Below are 20,445 nucleotides of genomic sequence, written 5' to 3' on the forward strand. Positions count from 1 at the left end.
GAGACACAGATGCATACACAGAAGGCAGATGGTAAGAGTTTTTGAAGTTTATTAAATCCAAAAAGGGGTAGGCAAAAGAATGGTTGTGTAAAGGCAAAAGCTCAAAACCAGTTCAGAGTCTAGGAGGTACCGAAGGGCAGACAGGCTCGAGGTCAGTGCAGGCAGAATGGTCAGGAAGGCGGGAATGGAGTCCAGAAAACTGGCAAGGGTCAAAACCCGGGAGGACAAGCAAAAAGAGAATAGAAAAGGAGTACGGAAAACACGCTGGTTGACTTGAAAACATACAAGACCAACTGGCTCAAAGAGACAGGGATAAATACACCAGAGAAAATAAGCGACACCTGGAGGGGGTGGCGACAATCACAAGGACAGGTGAAACAGATCAGAGTGTGACAATATCGGTCGTTCTCTAGTTACAACACCTATCACTCCTCCTGAGCCCTAGGCCCCGTCAAGAGACAACCCCTATCCCCTACCTCCTTTAGGCATGTAGATCTGAGAGGATTGGCTAGGTAGGCTACTCTGTAAGCAGAGGGCAACGAGGAGCTAACTATCTTCATGTTTAGTCTGCAGGCCTTCCTGTCAAATTCTTCCAGATCAGTGCCTAGGGGTTAGGAGCTAGGGGCTGTTTCTAGATGGGGCCCAAGGGAGGAGCTACTTCCCATATTGCTTAGCCTTAATCTATCCAAATCATGCAGAATATAGCCTAGGGGTTGTTTCCAAACAGGCAACAGAGTCAGAGTGCTGGTCTGGCCTAAACCTCTAGGCACAACAGTGTGTGACAGCACAGCTTATAATTCTCCAGTCCTAATAGCAGGCAGCCAAAGCAGGTCCTATCTTCTCAGTGTGAAGTGGATTGCTGATGTCACACTGGTCTGTGAAAACACTGCAGCTCCTTGCTAAGTTTGTTCACTCCTGTCTCCTCACTCTAGCTGTCCAAGATTTACTTACATACTCATCAAACTCCCGATTACACAAACCAAGACCTCTCCAACTCGTGTACAGTCCAAATCCACTCCTCCTCTGCTCTCCAGAAACCATATGCACGGGTAGCCTATAAATGTCATTCTGACATTGGTTGTGTAGATCCAGATAGGCCTATGCCAATAATGACATTTTCCATTCATTTTGGATCTGAGGAATATACAATTGAAGTCGGAAGTTTACATACACCTTAGCCATATACATTTAAACTCAGTTTTTCACAATTCCTGACATTTAATCCTAGTAAAATTTCCAGTTTATTTTTATTATTATTATTATTATTATTTTTTACCTTTAAATAGGCAAGTCAGTTAGGTCAGTTAGGATCACCACTTTAAGAATGTGAAATGTCAGAATAATAGTAGAGAGAATGATTTATTTCAGCTTTTATTTCTTTCATCACATTCCCAGTGGGTCAGAAGTTTACATACACTCAATTGGTATTCGGTAGCACTGCTTTTAAATTGTTAAATTTGGGTCAAAAGTAGCCTTTCACAAGCTTCCCACAATAAGTTGGGTGAATTTTGGCCCATTCCTCTTGACAGAGCTGGTGTTACTGAGTCATGTTTGTAAGCCTTCTTGCTTGCACACGCTTTTCAGTTCTGCCCACAAATTTTCTATAGGATTGAGGTCAGGGCTTTGTGATGGCCACTCCAATACCATGACTTGTTGTCCTTAAGCCATTTTGCCACAACTTTGGAAGTATGCTTGGGGTCATTGTCCATTTGGAAGACCCATTTGCGACCAAGCTTTAACTTCCTGACTGATGTCATGAGATGTTGCATCAATATATGCACATAATTTTCCTTCCTCATGAAGCCATCTATTTTGTGAAGTGCACCAGGCCCTCCTGCAGCAAAGCACCCCCACAACATGATGCTGCCACCCCCGTGCTTCACGGTTGGGATGGTGTTCTTCGGCTTGCAAGCGTTCCCATTTTTCCTCCAAACATAACGATGGTCATTATGGCTAACAGTTCTATTTTTGTTTCATCAGACCTGAGGACATTTCTCCAAAAAGTACGATCTTTGTCCCCATGTGCAGTTGCAAACCGTAGTCTGGCTTTTTTATGGCGGTTTTGGAGCAGTGGCTTCCTCCTTGCTGAGTGGCCTTTCAGGTTATATCGATATAGGACTCCTTTAACTGTGGATATAGATACTTTTGTACCCGTTTCCTCCAGCATCTTCACATGGTCCTTTGCTGTTGTTCTGGGATTGATTTGCACTTTTCGCACCAAAGTACGTTCATCTCTTGGAGACAGAACACGTCTCCTTTCTGAGCGGTACGACGGCTGCGTGGTCCCATGGTGTTAATACTTGCGTACTATTGTTTGTACAGATGAACGTGTTACCTTCAGGTGTTTGGAAATTGCTCCCGAGGATGAACCAGACTTGTGGAGGTCTACAATTGTTTTTCTGAGGTCTTGGCTGATTTCTTTGGATTTTCCCATGATGTCAAGCAAAGAGGCACTGAGTTTGAAGGTAGGCCTTGAAATATATCCACAGGTACACCTCCAATTGACTCAAATTATGTCAATTAGCTTATCAGAAGCTTCTAAAGCCATGACATCATTTTCTGGAATTTTCCAAGCTGTTTAAAGGCATAGTCAACTTAGTGTATGTAAACTTCTGTCAATGGCCCCTTGATGTCCAGAGGGGGCGGAGGAACCTCCCGCACCTCAGACTCCTGGAGCGGGCCAGCCACCACCGGCCTAAGGAGAGACACATGGAACGAGGGGTTAATACGGTAATCAGGGGGAAGCTGTAACCTGTGACTCACCTCGTTCAGTCTCCTCAGGACTTTAAATGGCCCCACAAACCGCGGACCCAGCTTCCGGCAGGGCAGGCGGAGGGGCAGGTTTCGGGTCGAGAGCCAGACCTGGTCCCCCGCACGGTCTGCGCTGGCTTTCTGGCACAGCACTGCGCGCTGAAGGTGAACATGGGCGGCGTTCCATGTCTCCTCCGCGCGCCGGAACCAGTCGTCCACCGCAGGAGCCTCGGTCTGACTCTGATGCCAAGGAGCCAGAACCGGCTGATACCCCAGTACACACTGGAAGGGGGTAGAGGTTAGTGGAGGAGTGGCAGAGCGAGTTCTGGGCCATCTCTGCCCAGGGCACGAACGCCGCCCACTCCCCCGGCCGGTCCTGGCAATAAGACCTCAGAAACCTACCCACATCCTGGTTAACTCACTCCACCTGCCCGTTACTCTCGGGGTGAAAACCCAAGGTAATGCTGATCGAGACCCCCAGACGTTACATGAACGCCCTCCAGACCCTCGAAGTGAACTGGGGACCCCGATCAGACACTATGTCCTCAGGCACCCCATTGCTGCTCAATGTCTGCGTCCAGCTTCCACACTACCGGCGCCACCAGGCAGGAGGCCGGGAGTATGGGGGTGGGATCCATGGGCCGCTCCTCTGTGTCATACAGCCGGGACAGTGCGTCTGCCTTCACGTTCTGGGAACCTGGTCTGTAAGAAAGGGTGAAAACAAAACGGGTGAAAAACATGGCCCACCTTGCCTGGCGAGGGTTCAGTCTCCTCGCCGCCCGGATGTACTCCAGATTGTGGTGGTCAGTCCAGATGAGAAAAGGGTGTTTAGCCCCCTCAAGCCAATGTCTCCACGCCTTCAAAGCCTTGACGACAGCCAACAGCTCCTGGTCCCCCATGTCATAGTTTCGCTCCGCCGGGCTGAGATTCCTCGAGAAGAAGGCACAGGGGCGGAGCTTCGGCGGCGTACCTGAGCGATGAGAGAGCACGGCTCCTATCCCAGCCTCAAACGCGTCCACCTCCACTATGAATGCCAAAGAGGGATCCGGAAGGGCCAGCACGGGAGCCGAGGTAAACAGAGCCCTCAGGTGACCAAAAGCCCTGTCCTCCTCAGCCGACCACTGCAAACGTACCGGGCCCCCCTTCAGCAATGAGGTAATGGGAGCCGCTACCTGACCAAAACCCCGGATAAACCTCAGCGCCCTGCGCACCAGGGACACGTGCTCGGCGCGTATAGCGGAGTAAATCAGAATGTCATCAATATACACCACTACACCCTGCCCGTGCAGGTCCCTGAAAATCTCGTCTACAAAGGCTTGGAAGACTGATGGAGCATTCATCAACCCGTACGGCATGACGAGGTACTCATAATGGCCTGAGGTCGTACTGAACACTCGTCTCCCCCCCCGGATATGCACCAGGTTGTAAGCACTACTGAGATCTAGTTCGGTGAAGAAGCGCGACCCGTGCATTGACTCAATCACTGTGGCGATAAGAGGTAGAGGGTAACTGTACCTCACCGTGATCTGATTTAGGCCTTGGTAGTCAATACACGGGCGCAGACCTCCCTCCTTCTTCTTCACAAAAAAGAAACTCGAGGAGGTGGGTGAAGTGGAGGACCGAATGTACCCGACGCAGGGATTCGGAGACATGTTTCCATAGCCGCCATCTCCGCCTGTGACAGGGGATACACGTGACTCCTGGGAAGTGCGGCGTCTACCAGGAGATTTATCGCACAAACCCCGTGTGATTGGGTGGTAATTGAGTCGCCTTCTCTTTGGAGAAGGCGAGAGACAAATCGGCATATTCGGGGGGAATGTGCACGGTGTAGACCTGGTCTGGACTTTCCACCGTAGTAGCACCTACGGAAACCCCTAAACACCTCCCCGAGCACTCTCGCGACCACCCCGTGAGAGCCCTCCGTTGCCATGAAACAGTGGGGTCATGACAACCAGGGTAGGCCTAGCACCACGGGAAACGCAGGAGAGTCAATGAGAAAGAGACTGATTCTCTCCGTGTGACCCCCCTGCGTCACCATGCCCAGAGGAGCGGTGGCCTCCCTAATTAACCCTGACCCTAATGGTCGACTGTCTAAAGCATGAACTGGGAAGGGCATAGCCACACGAACGATGGGGATCCATAAACTATGTGCAAATGATCTGTCTATATAATTCCCAGCCGCGCCTGAATCGACGAGCGCCTTATGCTGGGAATGCGGGGAAAACTCAGGAAAAGTAACAAACAAAAACATGTGTGCAACAGAGGGCTCTGGGTGAGAATGGTGCCTTCTCATCTGGGGTGACGCCAGAGTGTCCTGCCTGCTGCCTCGACCCCCAGAGGAACCATCCCGGCACCGACCGGCAGTGTGACCTCTGCGGCCACAGATGGTGCACGAGACGGAACCTCCTCCGGTCTCCCTGAGCGCAGCACCTCCCATGGGCATCGGAGCGGTGGTGCTGGGGGATGTCCGCGGGTAGCCAGCAGGTTATCCAGCCGAATGGACAGGTCCACCAGCTGGTCAAAGGTGAGGGTGGTGTCCCTGCAGGCCAACTCTCGACGGACGTCCTCGCGCAAACTGCAACGATAGTGGTCGATCAGGGCCCTGACGTTCCATCCCGCTCCGGCGGCCAGGGTCCGAAAGTCCAACGCAAACTGCTGTGTGCTCCTCGTTCCCTGTCGCAGGTGGAAAAGACATTCACCCGCCGCTCTACCCTCGGTCGGGTGGTCGAAGACTGCCCGGAAACGACGGGTGAACTCCTCAAAGTGGTCCAGCACCGCATCTCCCTCCACCCACACGGCGTTGGCCCACTCCAGGGCTTTCCCCGAGAGGCAGGAGACGAGGGCGAACACCCTTTCACGGCCCGAAGGAGCCGGGTGGACGGTGGCCAGGTATAATTCCAACTGAAGCAGGAAACCCTGGCAGCGAGCAGCCATCCCATCATACTCCCCGGGGATGGCGAGGCGAATCCCACTGGAACCGGGTGCAGGGGGAGCGAGTAGTGGAGGCCCCTGTTGTGCTGGTGGAGGTGCCGGAGGAACTCCCCGTCTCTCCCAGCGGTCCATAGCTTGGACGATGAGGTCCATGGCGGCGCCGAGATTGTGGAGCATCAATGTGTGTTCCTGGACGCGCTCCTCGACCCCCATACCAGGGGCACCTGCTCCTGCTGACTCCATAGATTTGGTGCGGAATTCTGTAAGGGGTGCGTAACTGGTGGCAGGGAAGTCAGACGCAGGAGAGCAGAACTGGGTAACCGGAGCAGTTTAATATACAAAACCACCGGCATCCAGAATAACAACGTATGGGTACAAAACCCGTCGCGCACCAGACAACAATGTACACAAGCACTACAACAAACAATTCCACACAAAGACATGGGGGGAACAGAGTGTTAAATATACAACACGTAATGAGGGAATGAAAACCAGGTGTGTGGGAAAACAAGACAAAACAAATGGAAAACGAAAAATGGATCGGCAATGGCTAGAAGACCAGTGACGTCGACCGCCGAACACCGCCCGAAGAAGGAGAGGAACCGACTTCGGCAGAAGTCGTGACATACTGATAGCAGCGGTGGCGCTTGGCTTGCACTTGCAAATTCAGAACACACAACATTCTAGAATTAAAAGCTTATTTAACGCGTCAAATAGTGCTATTGTCAAATAGTGTTATTTGACGTGTATCTTTTTTGACACGCAAAGACCCAAACGGCGTTCCATAGTATGTCGTGAAGCTAATAGCAGTGACGCTATGAGTGTGTAACTCCGGTAGGGCAACATCTGAAAAATAGCGCATTTGGTAGTGTGTACTGGTGCTCGACCAGTCGCGAAAGCCAACATCACCCACAACAGAGAACGGTTGATTGTCAAGGGCAATGAATTCCATTATCTTGGCGTTATTGGAGTTTGCCTTTTGAGTTGTCTCGCTGAAATGTTCTTACTCTTTCAAATGACTGCTCAACTTGTTGACTGCTTGATCCACACAGCAAACATTGTTGGCTAGGTTAGGAATGCTGTGTTGCACGTGTAGCGCAAAATTTTACGTGGCGTCATTATGTCATGTACCTACGTTATATAGGTGTGCACGTCAGCTTTGACATCGGTTTTGCACACTGGTGTTAAACTAGACATCGGGCCGCTACCGATGTTGGCATTTTTAGCTAATATAGGCCGATTCCGATATGCTCACGATATATCGTGCATCCATAGCTGTAACGTAACAAAATGTGGAAAAAGTCAAGGGTTCTGAATACTTTCTGAATGCACGGTATCTGTGACCAACAGATTCATATCTGTATTCCCAGTCATGTGAAATCCATAGATTAGGGACTAAAAATGCATTTATTCAATTGACTGATTTCCTTATATGAACTGACTTTTTCAGTATAGCTGTGCTATAGTGTGCTACGCCAGTGTGAGCAAGCCTTTATATTGTATTCTAGATCATCAGCATCAACTAATGACAGAAGCTACATGTATCTAATTATAGACAAGTTGACTAATAAATAGCTTACCAAATGTTGGAAATTAAGAGTAGAAAAATATCTAAATGAGGCTATAAAACATGAATTTTTTGCACCCCCTTAACAAAATTCTTAGGCCGTCCCTCAGTAACGTGCGCAGGTAGCTTACATGAACCTTTTGAAGTAATAGTTTGAAAATCAGATGAAAACATCATGACTGGTTGTGTTTATGTCACATTAAAATGAAATACATTTAAAAGTTAAATTACAAATCTTTACTATTAGGCCTATGGGATCCTATTAAATTAATAGGGATTCTATACGTAATTCTATGATTAGGCCCATGAAAATGTTTTCAACAAGTGTACACATAGGAGATCCCCGTACCGGGAGGAAATTAAATATACTTTCACATCTGGAAGTATGTCCCTGAAAGGTTTGAGTGCACCGGGAGAGGACAGGGTGAGAGTGTTCCCACTCAGGGCACACTGGTTGAATCAATGTTGTTTCCACATCATTTCAATGAAATTACATTGAACCGACTTGGAACGGACGTTGAATTGACATCTGTGCCCAGTGGGTTGGTACTGTAGCACACAAGACACAGGTGGACAAGCATGTTGAACCTTACTCTCCCCACCACATTTTTATTTTTTAATCGGACAGTAAACTACATTGCTACCCTTTGCACATCACACTCATACCCTTTAAAACAACTGAATGCCATTCATTTAACTACATTATCAGAGTGTTAAAGTGTTAATCTAAACTAATGTGGTCAGCCTGTACACAACTCATTCACTAACAATATATCTATATCAGTAGTAGATGTTCCAAGTCATTGTTTATTTTATTTACCTCCAAACAACATCAGTACACTGTTTAGCAATAGGCTACACAGTATTTTATCTGACCTGGAGGTTAATACCAATAAATACTCCAATTGACCTCCATCCCACCACCCAGTCATTTAGACTGCTAAAATATAAAGATCCACAGTCCCCTCCCCGCTTTCATCATGGGGAACAATCAAGAGATTTTCTGTGGCTATATTTCCTGTAGTCATCATCTCGGTTTAATAGCTTAACTAACTGATCAGTATTTTGCCTATCCCTTAGGGCGACACATTCATAAATCTGAATAGTGAATAGTCTGCAGACTGAGGGGATATGCTCTACTTGGCCAAGGTGAGGAGAAATACAGTAGAAGACGGATAGACAGGTCTCAGCTAGTTACAAGAAGGGGGCTCTATCCTTTCTGTGTTTCCAATGGGTGAATTATTACCACGTAGGCACTGGATAGTAGTATCTGCTACTACCTCAACAGAAATGCCAAACATATGACCAATTCAATTGAACACTATGCACCATGCAGTGCACTCTACGTAATTAATTCGAGAATATGGTGACGTTGCAGGAAAATGACTACCCCGTTTCCCCCTAAATACTTTCCCAGACAGTGCAAGACTGAAAGTCGCGCCCACCTCGACTGGATTCATCTTTCCGGAACCGTTGTGATGATAGCTGTAATTCTGATGTTGCATATGTACAATGTGGTTGGAGCTAGGAAAGTTGCTTTCGACTGTCATCTAAAAATAATAAAATTGACCAGTAACGAGGAATATGACACCCTGCCCTTGTAAATTACAGTAACGTTAGCTATCGAACATGCTAGTCACAGCAATACCATCATAAAACAGAGACCATACCTCACATTTAAACTGAGACACTTACCAAATTGCCACGCGGTCCTTGGGATAATTCAGACGTTCGATAGTTCCAAGGAAATAAGGCAGAGAATGTTCAGAGTTGCGGCAGACAAGGGCAATGAGGACCCGGGGGGCAAGAAGTGGAGATTCGGGGCTCCAGCGTTCTTCGGGGAAGTATCCTTGAGCTGGTCCGGAGAACAGTAACGTCAGGGCGGTGGACAGAAGGAAGATGTACCGGTGCATCGCAAAGCCCAGCAAGTTATACACGAACAAAGACGTACACTATGCAGAAAGAGCAAATATTTCACTGACTTGAAGCCCTTTCATGAAAATATGTCACACCGACAAAAACGCAACACCTCAGTGACAACGCTGCAAATAGTCTCAGGCTCTAGTCAACCAGAGGATTAAAGGGAATGTCCCTCAATGTTTAAAGGGGATGGGCCTAAATTACACGGTGGTTGTTACAATGTAACAGCAAGTTTATAATGACATGTTGAATAATCATTTTTGCACGTGGAAACTATTGCGAATTGAGCAAATTCATTTTTTTAACCTACATTAATCGATTTGTAATGTTAATATTGATAATAATTCTGTACAAATATTCACTTTTATTTTCATCACTGTACCCTTTAGCCAAGAAGGGCATGTGCCATTTCAGTTTATCATCAACATCATAAATGTTTTGGTTGGACAGAAGTGCATGTCATACATTTTATCGCCCACTTTGATAGTCCAATGCAAAGTCGGACTTCAAAGTACAGCGGTCAACAGATTAGTAACAAAGTAAACACTGGTCTCATGTGGAGCATTTCTGGCGGAGGCTACCATACAAGCAGTTAGTTGGAATCCCATACAATCCCATGGAATCCCAATACATTTTAAAAATATTTTTAAAATATAATTTTTTATTTTACCTATATTTAACCAGCTAGGCTAGTTGAGAACAAGTTCTCATTTGCAACTGCGACCTGGCCAAGATAAAGCATAGCAATTCGACACATACAACAACACAGAGTTACACATGGAATAAACAAAACATACAGTCAATAATACAGTAGAACAAAAGAAAACAAAAAGTCTATATACAGTGAGTGCAAATGAGGTAAGTTAAGGCAATAAATAGGCCATGGTGGCGAAGTAATTACAATATAGCAATTAAACACTGGAATGATAGATGTGCAGAAGATGAATGTGCAAGTAGAGATACTGGGGTGCAAAGGAGCAAGATAAATAAATAAATACAGTATGGGGATGAGGTAGGTAGATAGATGGGCTGTTTACAGATGGGCTATGTACATGTGCAGTGATCTGTGAGCTGCTCTGACAGCTGGTGCTTAAAGCTAGTGAGGGAGATATGAGTCTCCAGCTTCAGAGATTTTTGCAGTTCGTTCCAGTCATTGGCAGCAGAGAACTGGAAGGAAAGACGACCAAAGGAGGAATTGGCTTTGGGGGTGACCAGTGAGATATACCTGCTGGAGCGTGTGCTACGAGTGGGTGCTGCTATGGTGACCAGTGAGCTGAGATAAGGCAGGGCTTTACCTAGCAGAGACTTGTAGATAACCTGTAACCAGTGGGTTTGGCGACGAGTATGAAGCGAGGGCCAACCAACGAGAGCGTACAGGTCACAATGGTGGGTAGTGTATGGGGCTTTGGTGACAAAACGGATGGCACTGTAATAGACTGCATCCAGTTTGTTGAGAAGAGTGTTGGAGGCTATTTTATAGATGACATCACCGAAGTCGAGGATCGGTAGGATGGTCAGTTTTACGAGGGTATGTTTGGCAGCATGAGTGAAGGATGCTTTGTTGCGATATAGGAAGCCGATTCTAGATTTAATTTTGGATTGGAGATGCTTAATGTGAGTCTGGAAGGAGAGTTTACAGTCTAACCAGACACCCAGGTATTTGTAGTTGTCCACGTATTTTAAGTCAGAGCCGTCCAGAGTAGTGATGCTGGACGAGCGAGCAGGTGCGGGCAGTGATCGATTGAATAGCATGCATTTAGTTTTACTTGCGTTTAAGAGCAGTTGGAGGCCACGGAAGGAGAGTTGTATGGCATTGAAGCTCGTCTGGAGGTTAGTTAACACAGTGTCCAAAGAGGGGCCAGAAGTATACAGAATGGTGTCATCTGCGTAGAGGTGGGTCAGAGAATCACCAGCAGCAAGAGCGACATCATTGATGTATACAGAGAAGAGTGAACTCTATCACTCTCTGAACTCTATCAGAGAAGTAGTTGGTAAACCAGGCGAGGCAATCACTTGAGAAACCAAGGCTGTTGAGTCTGCCAATAAGAATGTGGTGACTGACAGAGTCGAAAGCCTTGGCCAGGTCGATAAATACGGCTGCACAGTAATGTCTCTTATCGATGGCGGTTATGATGTCATTTAGAACCTTGAGCGGGGCTGAGGTGCACCCATGACTAGCTCTGAAACCAGATTGCATAGCGGAGAAGGTACGGTGGGATTCGAAATGGTCGGTAATCTGTTTGTTAACTTGGCTTTTGAAGACCTTAGAAAGACAGGGTAGGATAGATATAGGTCTGTAGCAGTTCAGGTCGAGAGTGTCACCCCCTTTGAAGAGCTTTCCAATCTTTGGGAATCTCAGACGATACGAAAGAGGTTGAACAGGCTAGTAATAGGGGTTGCAACAATTTTGGCAGATAATTTTAGAAAGACAGGGTCCAGATTGTCTAGCCCGGCTGATTTGTATAGGTCCAGATTTTGCAGCTCTTTCAGAGCATCAGCTATCTGGATTTGGGTTAAGGAGAAATGGTGGGGGCATTGGCGGGTGGCTGTGGAGGGTGCCGGGCAGTTGACCGGGGTAGGGGTAGCCAGGTGGAAAGCATGGCCAGCCGTAGAGAAATGCTTATTGAAATGCTCAATTATAGTGGATTTATCGGTGGTAAGTGTTTTCCAGCCTCAGAGCAGTGGGCAGCTGGGAGGAGGTGCTCTTATTCTCGATGGACTTTACAGTGTCCCAGAACTTTTTTGAGTTAGTACTACAGGATGCAAATTTCTGTTTGAAAAAGCTAGCCTTAGCTTTCCTAACTGCCTGTGTATATTTGCTCCTAACTTCCCTGAAAAGTTGCATATCACGGGGGCTATTCGATGCTAATGCAGAACGCAACAGGATGTTTTTGTGCTGGTCAAGGGCAGACAGGTCTGGAGTGAACCAAGGACTATATCTATTCCTAGTTCTACATTTTTTGAGTGGGGCATGCTTATTTAAGATGGTGAGGAAGGCACTTTTAAAGAATAGCCAGGCATCATCTACTGACGGGATGAGGTCAATGTCATTCCAGGATACCCCGGCCAGGTCGATTTGAAAGGCCTGCTCGCAGAAGTGTTTTAGGGAGCGTTTGACAGTGATGAGGGGTGGTCGTTTGGTCGCAGACCCATTACGGATGCAGGCAATGAGGCAGTGATCGCTGAGATCTTGATTGAAAACAGCAGAGGTGTATTTGGAGGGCGAGTTAGTTAGGATGACATCTAGGAGGGTGCCCGTGTTTACGGATTTGGGGTTATACCTGGTAGGTTCATTGATAATTTGTGTGAGATTGAGGGCATTAAGCTTAGATTGTAGGATGGCCAGAGTGTTAAGCATGTCCCAGTTTAGGTCACCTAGTAGCATGAGCTCAGAAGATAGATGGGGGGCAATCAATTCACATATGGTATCGAGGGCACAGCTGGGGGCAGAGGGAGGTCTATAGCAAGCGGCAACAGTGAGAGACTTGTTTCTGGAAAGGTGCATTTTTTAGAAGTAGAAGCTCGAATTGTTTGGGTACAGACTTGGATAGTAATACAGAACTCTGCAGGCTATCTTTGCAGTAGATTGCAACACCGCCCCCTTTGGCAGTTCTATCTTGGCGGAAAATGTTATAGTTAGCGATGGAGATTTCAGGGTTTTTGGTGGTTTTCCTAAACCAGGATTCAGACACGGCTAAGACATCCGGGTTGGCAGAGTGTGCTAAAGCAGTGAGTAAAACAAACTTAGGGAGTAGGCTTCTAATGTTAACATGCATGAAAGGCTTTTACGGTTACAGAAGTCAACAAATGAGAGCACCTGGGGAATGGGAGTGGAGCTAGGCACTGCAGGACCTGGATTAACCTCCACATCACCAGAGGAACAGAGGAGAAGTAGGATAAGGGTATGGCTAAAGGCTATACAAACTGGCCGTCTAGCACGTTCGGAACAGAGAGTAAAAGGAGCAGGTTTCTGGGCACGATAGCATAGATTCAAGGCATAGTGTACAGACAAAGGTAAGGTAGGATGTGAGTACATTGGAGGTAAACCTAGGCATTGAGTAATGATGAGCGAGGTATAGTACACACTAAAGAACCCTGAAACTTTAACAGTAAAACTATTTGTATTATTATGACATTACACCGTTTCCTCTGGAATGAATCATGCAGCAACTACTTCAAATGGTTTCCCCATCATTATACATACATTCAGCACCGTTCTACAACTGATGTGTAAACAATCAATTTGTTTTCCTATTCATTCATTAATTCACTTAAATCCCATTTCCCTGATAGGTAGGGTTTAATCTCATGCCTAAAACATAACACTGTCAAATAGAAACAGGATTGTTCAATGATATCCTGTACATTTTTCTCTGTGGGTGTTGAGTTTTTGAGCTCCTTTTTGTCCTTCTCTTTGGTCTGTAGAGTTTTGCTGCAGACCCTGGTCTCTCCATTTGGAGTGTCAAGGAAGCAGTGGCCGGTTCATCTGTGAGCCAGAACAGCTCACCGTGGCTGGGGACCACTCTGGCTGCAGGTAGGGCCGGGCCTTCACCACACTCCAGCACTTGACAGGAAAAGCTCACTTCTCGTAGTGTTAACAACAACCACAGAAATGCTCTCAATGCATTACTGTTTTACAGTGAGATCTATTTTTGTGATATTTTTTTTTTTTAAACAGTAAATTACAGGTAAACATAAATACAAATAACCTGAATCAAGTCTTCATAGTGACATTTCTTGATGCTTAATAGGTTAGGATCAGGGTGAGATATTATTGCGTCAGAGATGATGCCAGTTTGGAGGATAGGATACAGTACCTTTAGCACTGGTGCTTTGCTGCCCCCTGTTGACACATAGACCACACAGCGGGCTAAGTTCACCATGGGAAATGTCATGGTCACACGTTGTGGTGGGGGCTTGGGCGAGTCACCGATTGGGGCCACAATTTTCTAGGTTTCCTAAAAGAGGAGTAAAACCAAAACACAAGAACGGTCCATACATAGCCAGTGGAGTGACTAAAACAACACATGCATGGCAGGACAGGTGTATACATGTGTGTGACGGAACACATTAAATAAACACACTACTGGTCAGAACCAGACTTGAATTAACTGAAAGGAAGAATCTAAAGATAATTTTTTAAAACCTTACACTGAGACGCCACAAAATACTGGCTATACATTAATTTATAGCCCCAAACCTCTGAATCCATATTTTAACCTACTGCATACTATCTATAAGTGTCTTTAAAAGATGTTCTAATTATGATAGACTGAAGGCTGGGTTCCCAGGGGGATTTATAACAATGGGTGTGTGAAGTGGTGTGAGATTTTCTAACATGGTTAAAAGCCCCATATGTCGGTCTGACAGTAATTTGCAATCATGCATTCATAGCTTTGCACTACAATACATTATGTTTGTGTCAACATGAACGTCTTCCCTTATATGTGCTAAACATAAATATTTCTATTCAACTAACTGTAGAGTGGTTATGGCTCATTTCCAGTTCAGATAACATGAAACTGGGAGAGGGCGGTTGCTTGGGACGTGTTTGCTGAGGGTTTTCTGATCTCCCATAACAGAAGACAGTTCTTCCTTCATGAAAGACTATCTGATGTGAATAGTACCTAACAGCTTTAATTACACCCAGACCAAGCAACGCCTTTTTTAACGTTTTTTAACCCTCATGGAGAACAGATGTAATGTCATGATCTGATCATCACAAGACCATATGGATAAAAAGAAGAAGACGTATTAGTAACATTGATGTAAATAGTTATCCGTTTTAGCTCCTTTGATACCAGAATTACAACCTAGTGAGTGATACAGGTGGCGTTCCAGGTCGTCTGAGAAGATTGCTTTATCATATAACATGCTAAACACTTCTCCAGGCGTTGTGAGATTTGATAAACAGTGCAACGCGACTGCAAAAAAAGACAACCTGGGAGTCAACATGGAATGAGGCTACAGTGCAATAAAGACGACCTGAAACTGGGCTGTAGACTGTGCTCACCTACAGCAGGGGATGGTCTGGGAGGAGAGAACAGGTGTGTCCATCATGCCCCATGTCCAGCAGCAACAGATCAAACACAGAGATATCCTCCTTCAGGACTCAGTGAAATGACGTTGCCACAAGCAGCACTGGAGCTATTGAGATGAGCGAGATGCAACACTTCGCTCTCACGCGGTCGCACAAAGTATCTGCACGGGTTCCCTTCACACTGTTCACAGCGTGGTAGACAGGGCACCGAATCAGCAGAGAAGTTGAGTCTTGCGATTCAACACTCTTAGTTGTTGCGGAAATTGACCCACTGTGCTGTTTACTTTCTGCATCTACGTCATATCGCTGAGTCTACCTTTAATACCAAAATAGACTATAATATCTCAGTGTTTCATGTCATAACTTTACTTTGTTTCATAACCATACAAGTGATAAATGAACTGTGTGTGTGTGAGTCTGTGTGTGAGTCTGTGTACCTCCTTCAGTTTGCGGGCATAATCCTCAGCACACTCCTGTACAGATAAAGAGGGGTCAATCGTCATGTTGATTTAGGAGAACAACTGATTCTGTTGACAAAAACAAAACATGATTGAATATAAAGAGCTATTTAACCTGATAGATGCAGAAGAAATGTCCTTACTTAAGGTTTTAATGAGAACTAGAAAAAGGTAAATGCCCTGCCCCTGAATTAAATATGTGTGCTCGCAGAAAAATACAGACATCAGGCTGTAGATAAGAATATGCACATGCACTGACTGTACAAAACATTAGGAACACCTTCCTAACATTGAGTTACACCCCCCTTTTCCCTCAGAACAGCCTCAATTTGTCGGGGCATGGACTCTACAAGGTTTCGAAAGCGTTCCACAGGGATGCTGGCCCATGTTGACTCAAATGCTTCCCATAGTTGTGTCAAGTTGGCTGAATGTCCTTTGGGTGGTGGACCATTTATGATACACACAGGAAACGGTTGAGCGTGAAAAACCATGCAGTTCTTGGCACACATTTGAACTGGTGCGCCTGGCATCTAGTACCATACCCCATTCAACGGCACTTAAATATGTTGTCTTGCCCATTCACCCTCTGAACGGCACACATACTGCACACAATCCATGTCTCAATTGTCCTTCTTTAACCTGTCTCCTCCCCTTCAGCTATACTGATTGAAGTGGATTTAACAACTGACATCAATAAGGGATCATGGCCTTCACCTGGTCAGTCTGTCATGGAAAGAGCAGGTGTTCCTAATATTTTTTACATTCAGTGTATATTAATTGTTATCTTTTGTGCATATCAGGTTTACAGTAAACTCTGTGATTTTAATATATGCAGCTGCCGAGGCAAGGACCAGTAAACTATGAGATTCTGTTACCTTGTACAGTCCATAGGTACTCTCTCCATCGTCAAAGGGAACCAGCCTCTCATCACAGAAACCTGCTAGCCAGTGGCTGCAGTCCAGGTCTGGCAGGGCAGGCAGCTCCTTGCTGAGCATGGACACCAGGCTGCCCCCTGAGAGGCCCAGGGAGAACCGGCCATGGTCCAACAGGGCCTTGTCAGCCCAAAATGCTACCAGGTGAGCCAGAGCTGGACCAAGCTCTGCTGCTGAAGAGAACACCACTACTCTTCTGCCTGACATCCTGACTGGAATAGAGGAGGGGAAAGAAAGAAGGTTGGTGTAACGGAAAACAGTTTATTTTATAATCAGTGATGCACTTATTATACCAGCAAGGAGCAAGTGTCACTATCAATCCACATCATTGTTTTACAATTCACCATGATATTGCAGAATTTCCCCAATTGCAGAGAAGAGGGTCAGCTACCAATAAATATAGCAAAAAAAGGTAAGACTGGACTGGTCTATAATAATAATGATGGTGAGTACTCTTCGGGGGAACTTCACATCTCACTGTAGCCCGAATGTGACTACACTTTCCATTGCCTGTACATCAGCCTACGTTCAAATGTATTTGTGTTAAACATTCTGGCTTGTACAGAAACTTTCCAAGTTTTTGCAGTGCTTAGTTTCAGGCTGTGTAACCAGAAACTGGTATAACAGTCTGATTTATTAGCAGAATCTCACAGATGCACGTTGTAATAGTGTACACTATGGTGCATGTAAAAGAGCTCTGCAGTGCCATTGATAGCTTGCATCTCAATCTGGAGAGTAGGTGAAGCTCACCAGTTTCAGACAGGTATCAAATTCATACTATTAGCTCTAATAAAGAGTGTGGAAAAGCAACATTTTACTCAAAGTTAATCTTGTCGAATGACAACTTTTTTTTTGGTCGGCGAACATTTTGCCACTCGCAGCACTTCCTGAAACTATTCATCCACTGGCCAATCAAATATCCAGGACCGCCCTGTTATGTTGCATTCTGGTAATTGTAGTGATTGTGATTACCTCAAATCCTATGTGTGTTATGTGCACTGCATATGGATTTAAGCCTAAAAACTGACTTTAGTACACTATAATCGTCTTTGATTATCTGGATCGTATACGATATTAGATGGAAATCAACCAAATGATAATTAACAGTTGATGAACTACTTATAATAATTTAACCTCCCTTTACTCGATATATTTATGGTAGTTGTTAAATTAAAATGTTCTAAAATTATTCTCCCAAATGCTTTTTAGATACAAAGTTGCCTCTTCTCTTTGCTGTGATTTCCCCTCCGATCCTGTAGATGGAACCATGTGTCTTTGTTGTGTGCATGTTTGTACAAAGAACTCGAGGCACACATTGTTATATTTAACAAACTAAATATTTGACAGCTCGTTGAAAGTAATACATACAGTTATCAGCATATTTGAGTTTTATATATACCTTTGCCAAAATGTCGACAGCTTTTTGTTTTCAAGCACAGCTCGTTTCTGTTATGGACGCGTTATCAAAAGCAGCTGTTTCAGAAATAAGCAAACTGGTCGACATCGAATCAAAGGTTTTAAAATTAGAAATAACGCGTGGTCGGAATGAAATAGCAGCACTTACAGAGAAACTGCAGTTGATGGAGAATTTGCTTTGGATCGACCGAGGGCACAGGCAGCACGCAACCACAGATACACGCACGATAACACCAACAAGAGTGAGAGATGGTTCAATGAACGATTATTGTGAAATACCTCAGTCTGAGCCCAAAAGACCTGCAATCAAAAAAAGGTTTGCAAAGTTGACTCTTATTCAATGTTCTATTGGCAGGTAATGACTCACTTGTGTGTGTATGTGAATATATCTGGGTCAAATACGTGTGCTGTGTTTTAGTTCCCAAAGTGCACATGCCTAATTTGCTATAGTTTTTTTTAACCCAGGTCTGGATTATTTATACTGGCCACAAATCACAGATATTAGAATGATTCTGCATGAAACCCTGTGCTGCTTGAATCCTGTGGCTTCTGCTTGCTCTTTGGGTTTAGGCTGGGGAACTGTAAAGTAGTTCTTGATAAATGCAGATGTAAAAAATAATTGTATGAAATACTTTATTTATTTATTGAACCCAACCCTTTTTATCTGGCAGAATTTAATCTATTTGTTTTCTTGTATGCTTAGTGAGAGTTCCTGGGAAAACATTTGTCCTCCCCAAGAGAATCACGTCATCCATCCGGTTGAAGATAGTGCTCTTGTTTTGGAAACAGGGGTAAGTTGTGAACTGTCATTCCTTCTGTCAAGTAGCCTTACTGTAATGTCCTTCAAGTTACCATTTTTTGCTGAGCTATTGTTATTTACCCTAAAGCCTACCACAGTGGTGAGAGACCAGCCTGAGTTGATTGTGATCAAGGAGGAACCTTCAGAGGTGGACATATGGGGTAGTGGGCCAAAGACCGAACTCATAAATGAAAAGGGTGAGTGTTGATGGGTTAAAAATCAGGGAGGACAGTGACTTCTGTTGGCATTGCTGAACATTTGGGTAACCTAGACGGTTGGGTAATCTAGTGCAATAATACAATAGGCAAAATGCAGAAGCATTGGCTTGTCTTGTGTAACTGAATAAAGATTGAACTGTTTAATTCTGTTCTAAAATATATCCTTATACATGCCTTCCTGTGTCAAACAGGAGCAGCAACATCACTTGATACAGATGTTGCGTGTCTCGATGTGCATCAGCATTGTCCAGACGGCTCAGACAAACACCTTATGCTTACTGAGAGCCAAGTGAACCACAGCACTCCACCCTCATCCAGAGTGCAATTGGAGGACCTGGACACGCATTGGATGCCGCCTGCATGTTCACAGAGCCAGGATGCACAGCAGATCACACCTGCTGCACAGAGAAACTCCATAACTGGAAACAGCTCTGGTGGTATAACAAATGTGCCCTCTCAGAGTTTCAGTGTGGCAAAGTCAAACATGAAGATCCACAGCCTGAGAACGTCAGGAGCTAAAAGATTTGGCTGTATGCAATGTGGCAAGAACTTCAGGTGTTACAGTCAGCTGGAAATACACCAGCGAAGTCACACTGGAGAGAAACCGTACCGATGCACGCTGTGTGGAAAGAGATACGCACAGAAAGGGCATCTTTATACCCACCAACGCACCCACACTGGAGAAAAGCCATATCGCTGCCTCGACTGTGGCAAGAGCTTCATTCAAAAATGCACTCTCGATATGCACCAGCGCACCCACACTGGAGAAAAACCTTATGTTTGTGTGAAATGTGGGAAGGGATTTACTAAAAACTGTAACCTTAAGAAACACATGGGTGTACATACAGAGTTCAGCATGCATGTTTACAGTGAGTCCAGTTTTCAAGAGGACAGATGGTAAAATAGACCTCATCAGTACTAGTATCAACCAACCAGCCTCTGCAGTGGATTTGATGGACTTCAGTCATTAAAGGTTTTCCTCATAGAATAGAAGTATGCTTTTCAGAAAAATAAAGGTGTCCCTTTTTCAACATTGTTAGGTCTCTATTTTGCTGTCTGTCATATTTTTCCTCATTTCAAATGGGTTTTGGAGGTGAAATATAGCCCTGAAAGTAACAGCCAACTGCCAAGGTGTCTAGTTTTTTTAATTGGCTCTAAACATTACTGCATTGAATTGTGGGATATTTGACAGTAAACCATGAATTAAAGCTCAACATAAGTGTGTTCGTGAAAAAAGTGTTTTCGTGACATTTACTTCATGGTTTACGGTAAAGTATCCCACAATTCAATGCGGTAATGTTTAAATTAATGAGCGAGAGGTCTATTCAGAGATACTTTTGAGAAGATGGAAAACTCCATTGCATTAGTTTTAACGCCCATTGTCTACGTTGCTCACGTGTCGTCAATATTGCC

General features: G+C 45.1%; 3 protein-coding genes across 5 annotated transcripts in view; 1 reads left to right on the forward strand and 2 right to left on the reverse strand.

Annotated features, from left to right (window-relative positions):
• Positions 1-9,315, reverse strand: part of LOC139565329 (procollagen galactosyltransferase 1-like) — a 37,976-nt gene extending 28,661 nt beyond the window's left edge. Inside the window, exon 1 of one of the 2 annotated variants that reach the window (XR_011672891.1) lies at positions 8,945-9,315. Coding sequence is in view for 1 of the 2 variants with exons in the window: in XM_071385555.1 (XP_071241656.1) it covers positions 8,945-9,162 (218 nt within the window). In the remaining variant the exon portion in view is untranslated. The remainder of the gene's footprint in view (positions 1-8,944) is intronic. The other variant, XM_071385555.1, reaches the window with a different exon arrangement.
• A 4,677-nt stretch (positions 9,316-13,992) lies between these two features.
• LOC139565301 (6-phosphogluconolactonase-like) lies at positions 13,993-18,252 on the reverse strand. The gene is made up of 4 exons (XM_071385515.1): positions 18,164-18,252; positions 16,543-16,811; positions 15,647-15,682; positions 13,993-14,127 (listed from the first exon to the last, which is right to left on the reverse strand). Exons 2-4 carry the CDS (start codon positions 16,804-16,806, stop codon positions 14,119-14,121), a joined length of 309 nt encoding a protein of 102 aa, XP_071241616.1. The 5' UTR covers positions 16,807-16,811; positions 18,164-18,252; the 3' UTR covers positions 13,993-14,118.
• Positions 16,863-20,068, forward strand: LOC139565299 (uncharacterized). 2 transcript variants are annotated; one of them, XM_071385511.1, is made up of 4 exons: positions 16,863-17,011; positions 18,719-18,806; positions 18,903-19,011; positions 19,224-20,068. In XM_071385511.1, exons 1-4 carry the CDS (start codon positions 16,878-16,880, stop codon positions 19,931-19,933), a joined length of 1,041 nt encoding a protein of 346 aa, XP_071241612.1. In that variant the 5' UTR covers positions 16,863-16,877; the 3' UTR covers positions 19,934-20,068. The 2 variants fall into 2 exon arrangements, with proteins under 2 accessions (XP_071241612.1, XP_071241614.1); XM_071385513.1 differs by lacking the exon at positions 16,863-17,011 and adding an exon at positions 17,832-18,331.
• Positions 20,069-20,445: the final 377 nt, after the last annotated feature.

The sequence above is a fragment of the Salvelinus alpinus genome, chromosome 36, assembly GCF_045679555.1.
Source record: "Salvelinus alpinus chromosome 36, SLU_Salpinus.1, whole genome shotgun sequence".
In the NCBI taxonomy this organism is placed as follows: Eukaryota; Metazoa; Chordata; class Actinopteri; order Salmoniformes; family Salmonidae; genus Salvelinus; species Salvelinus alpinus.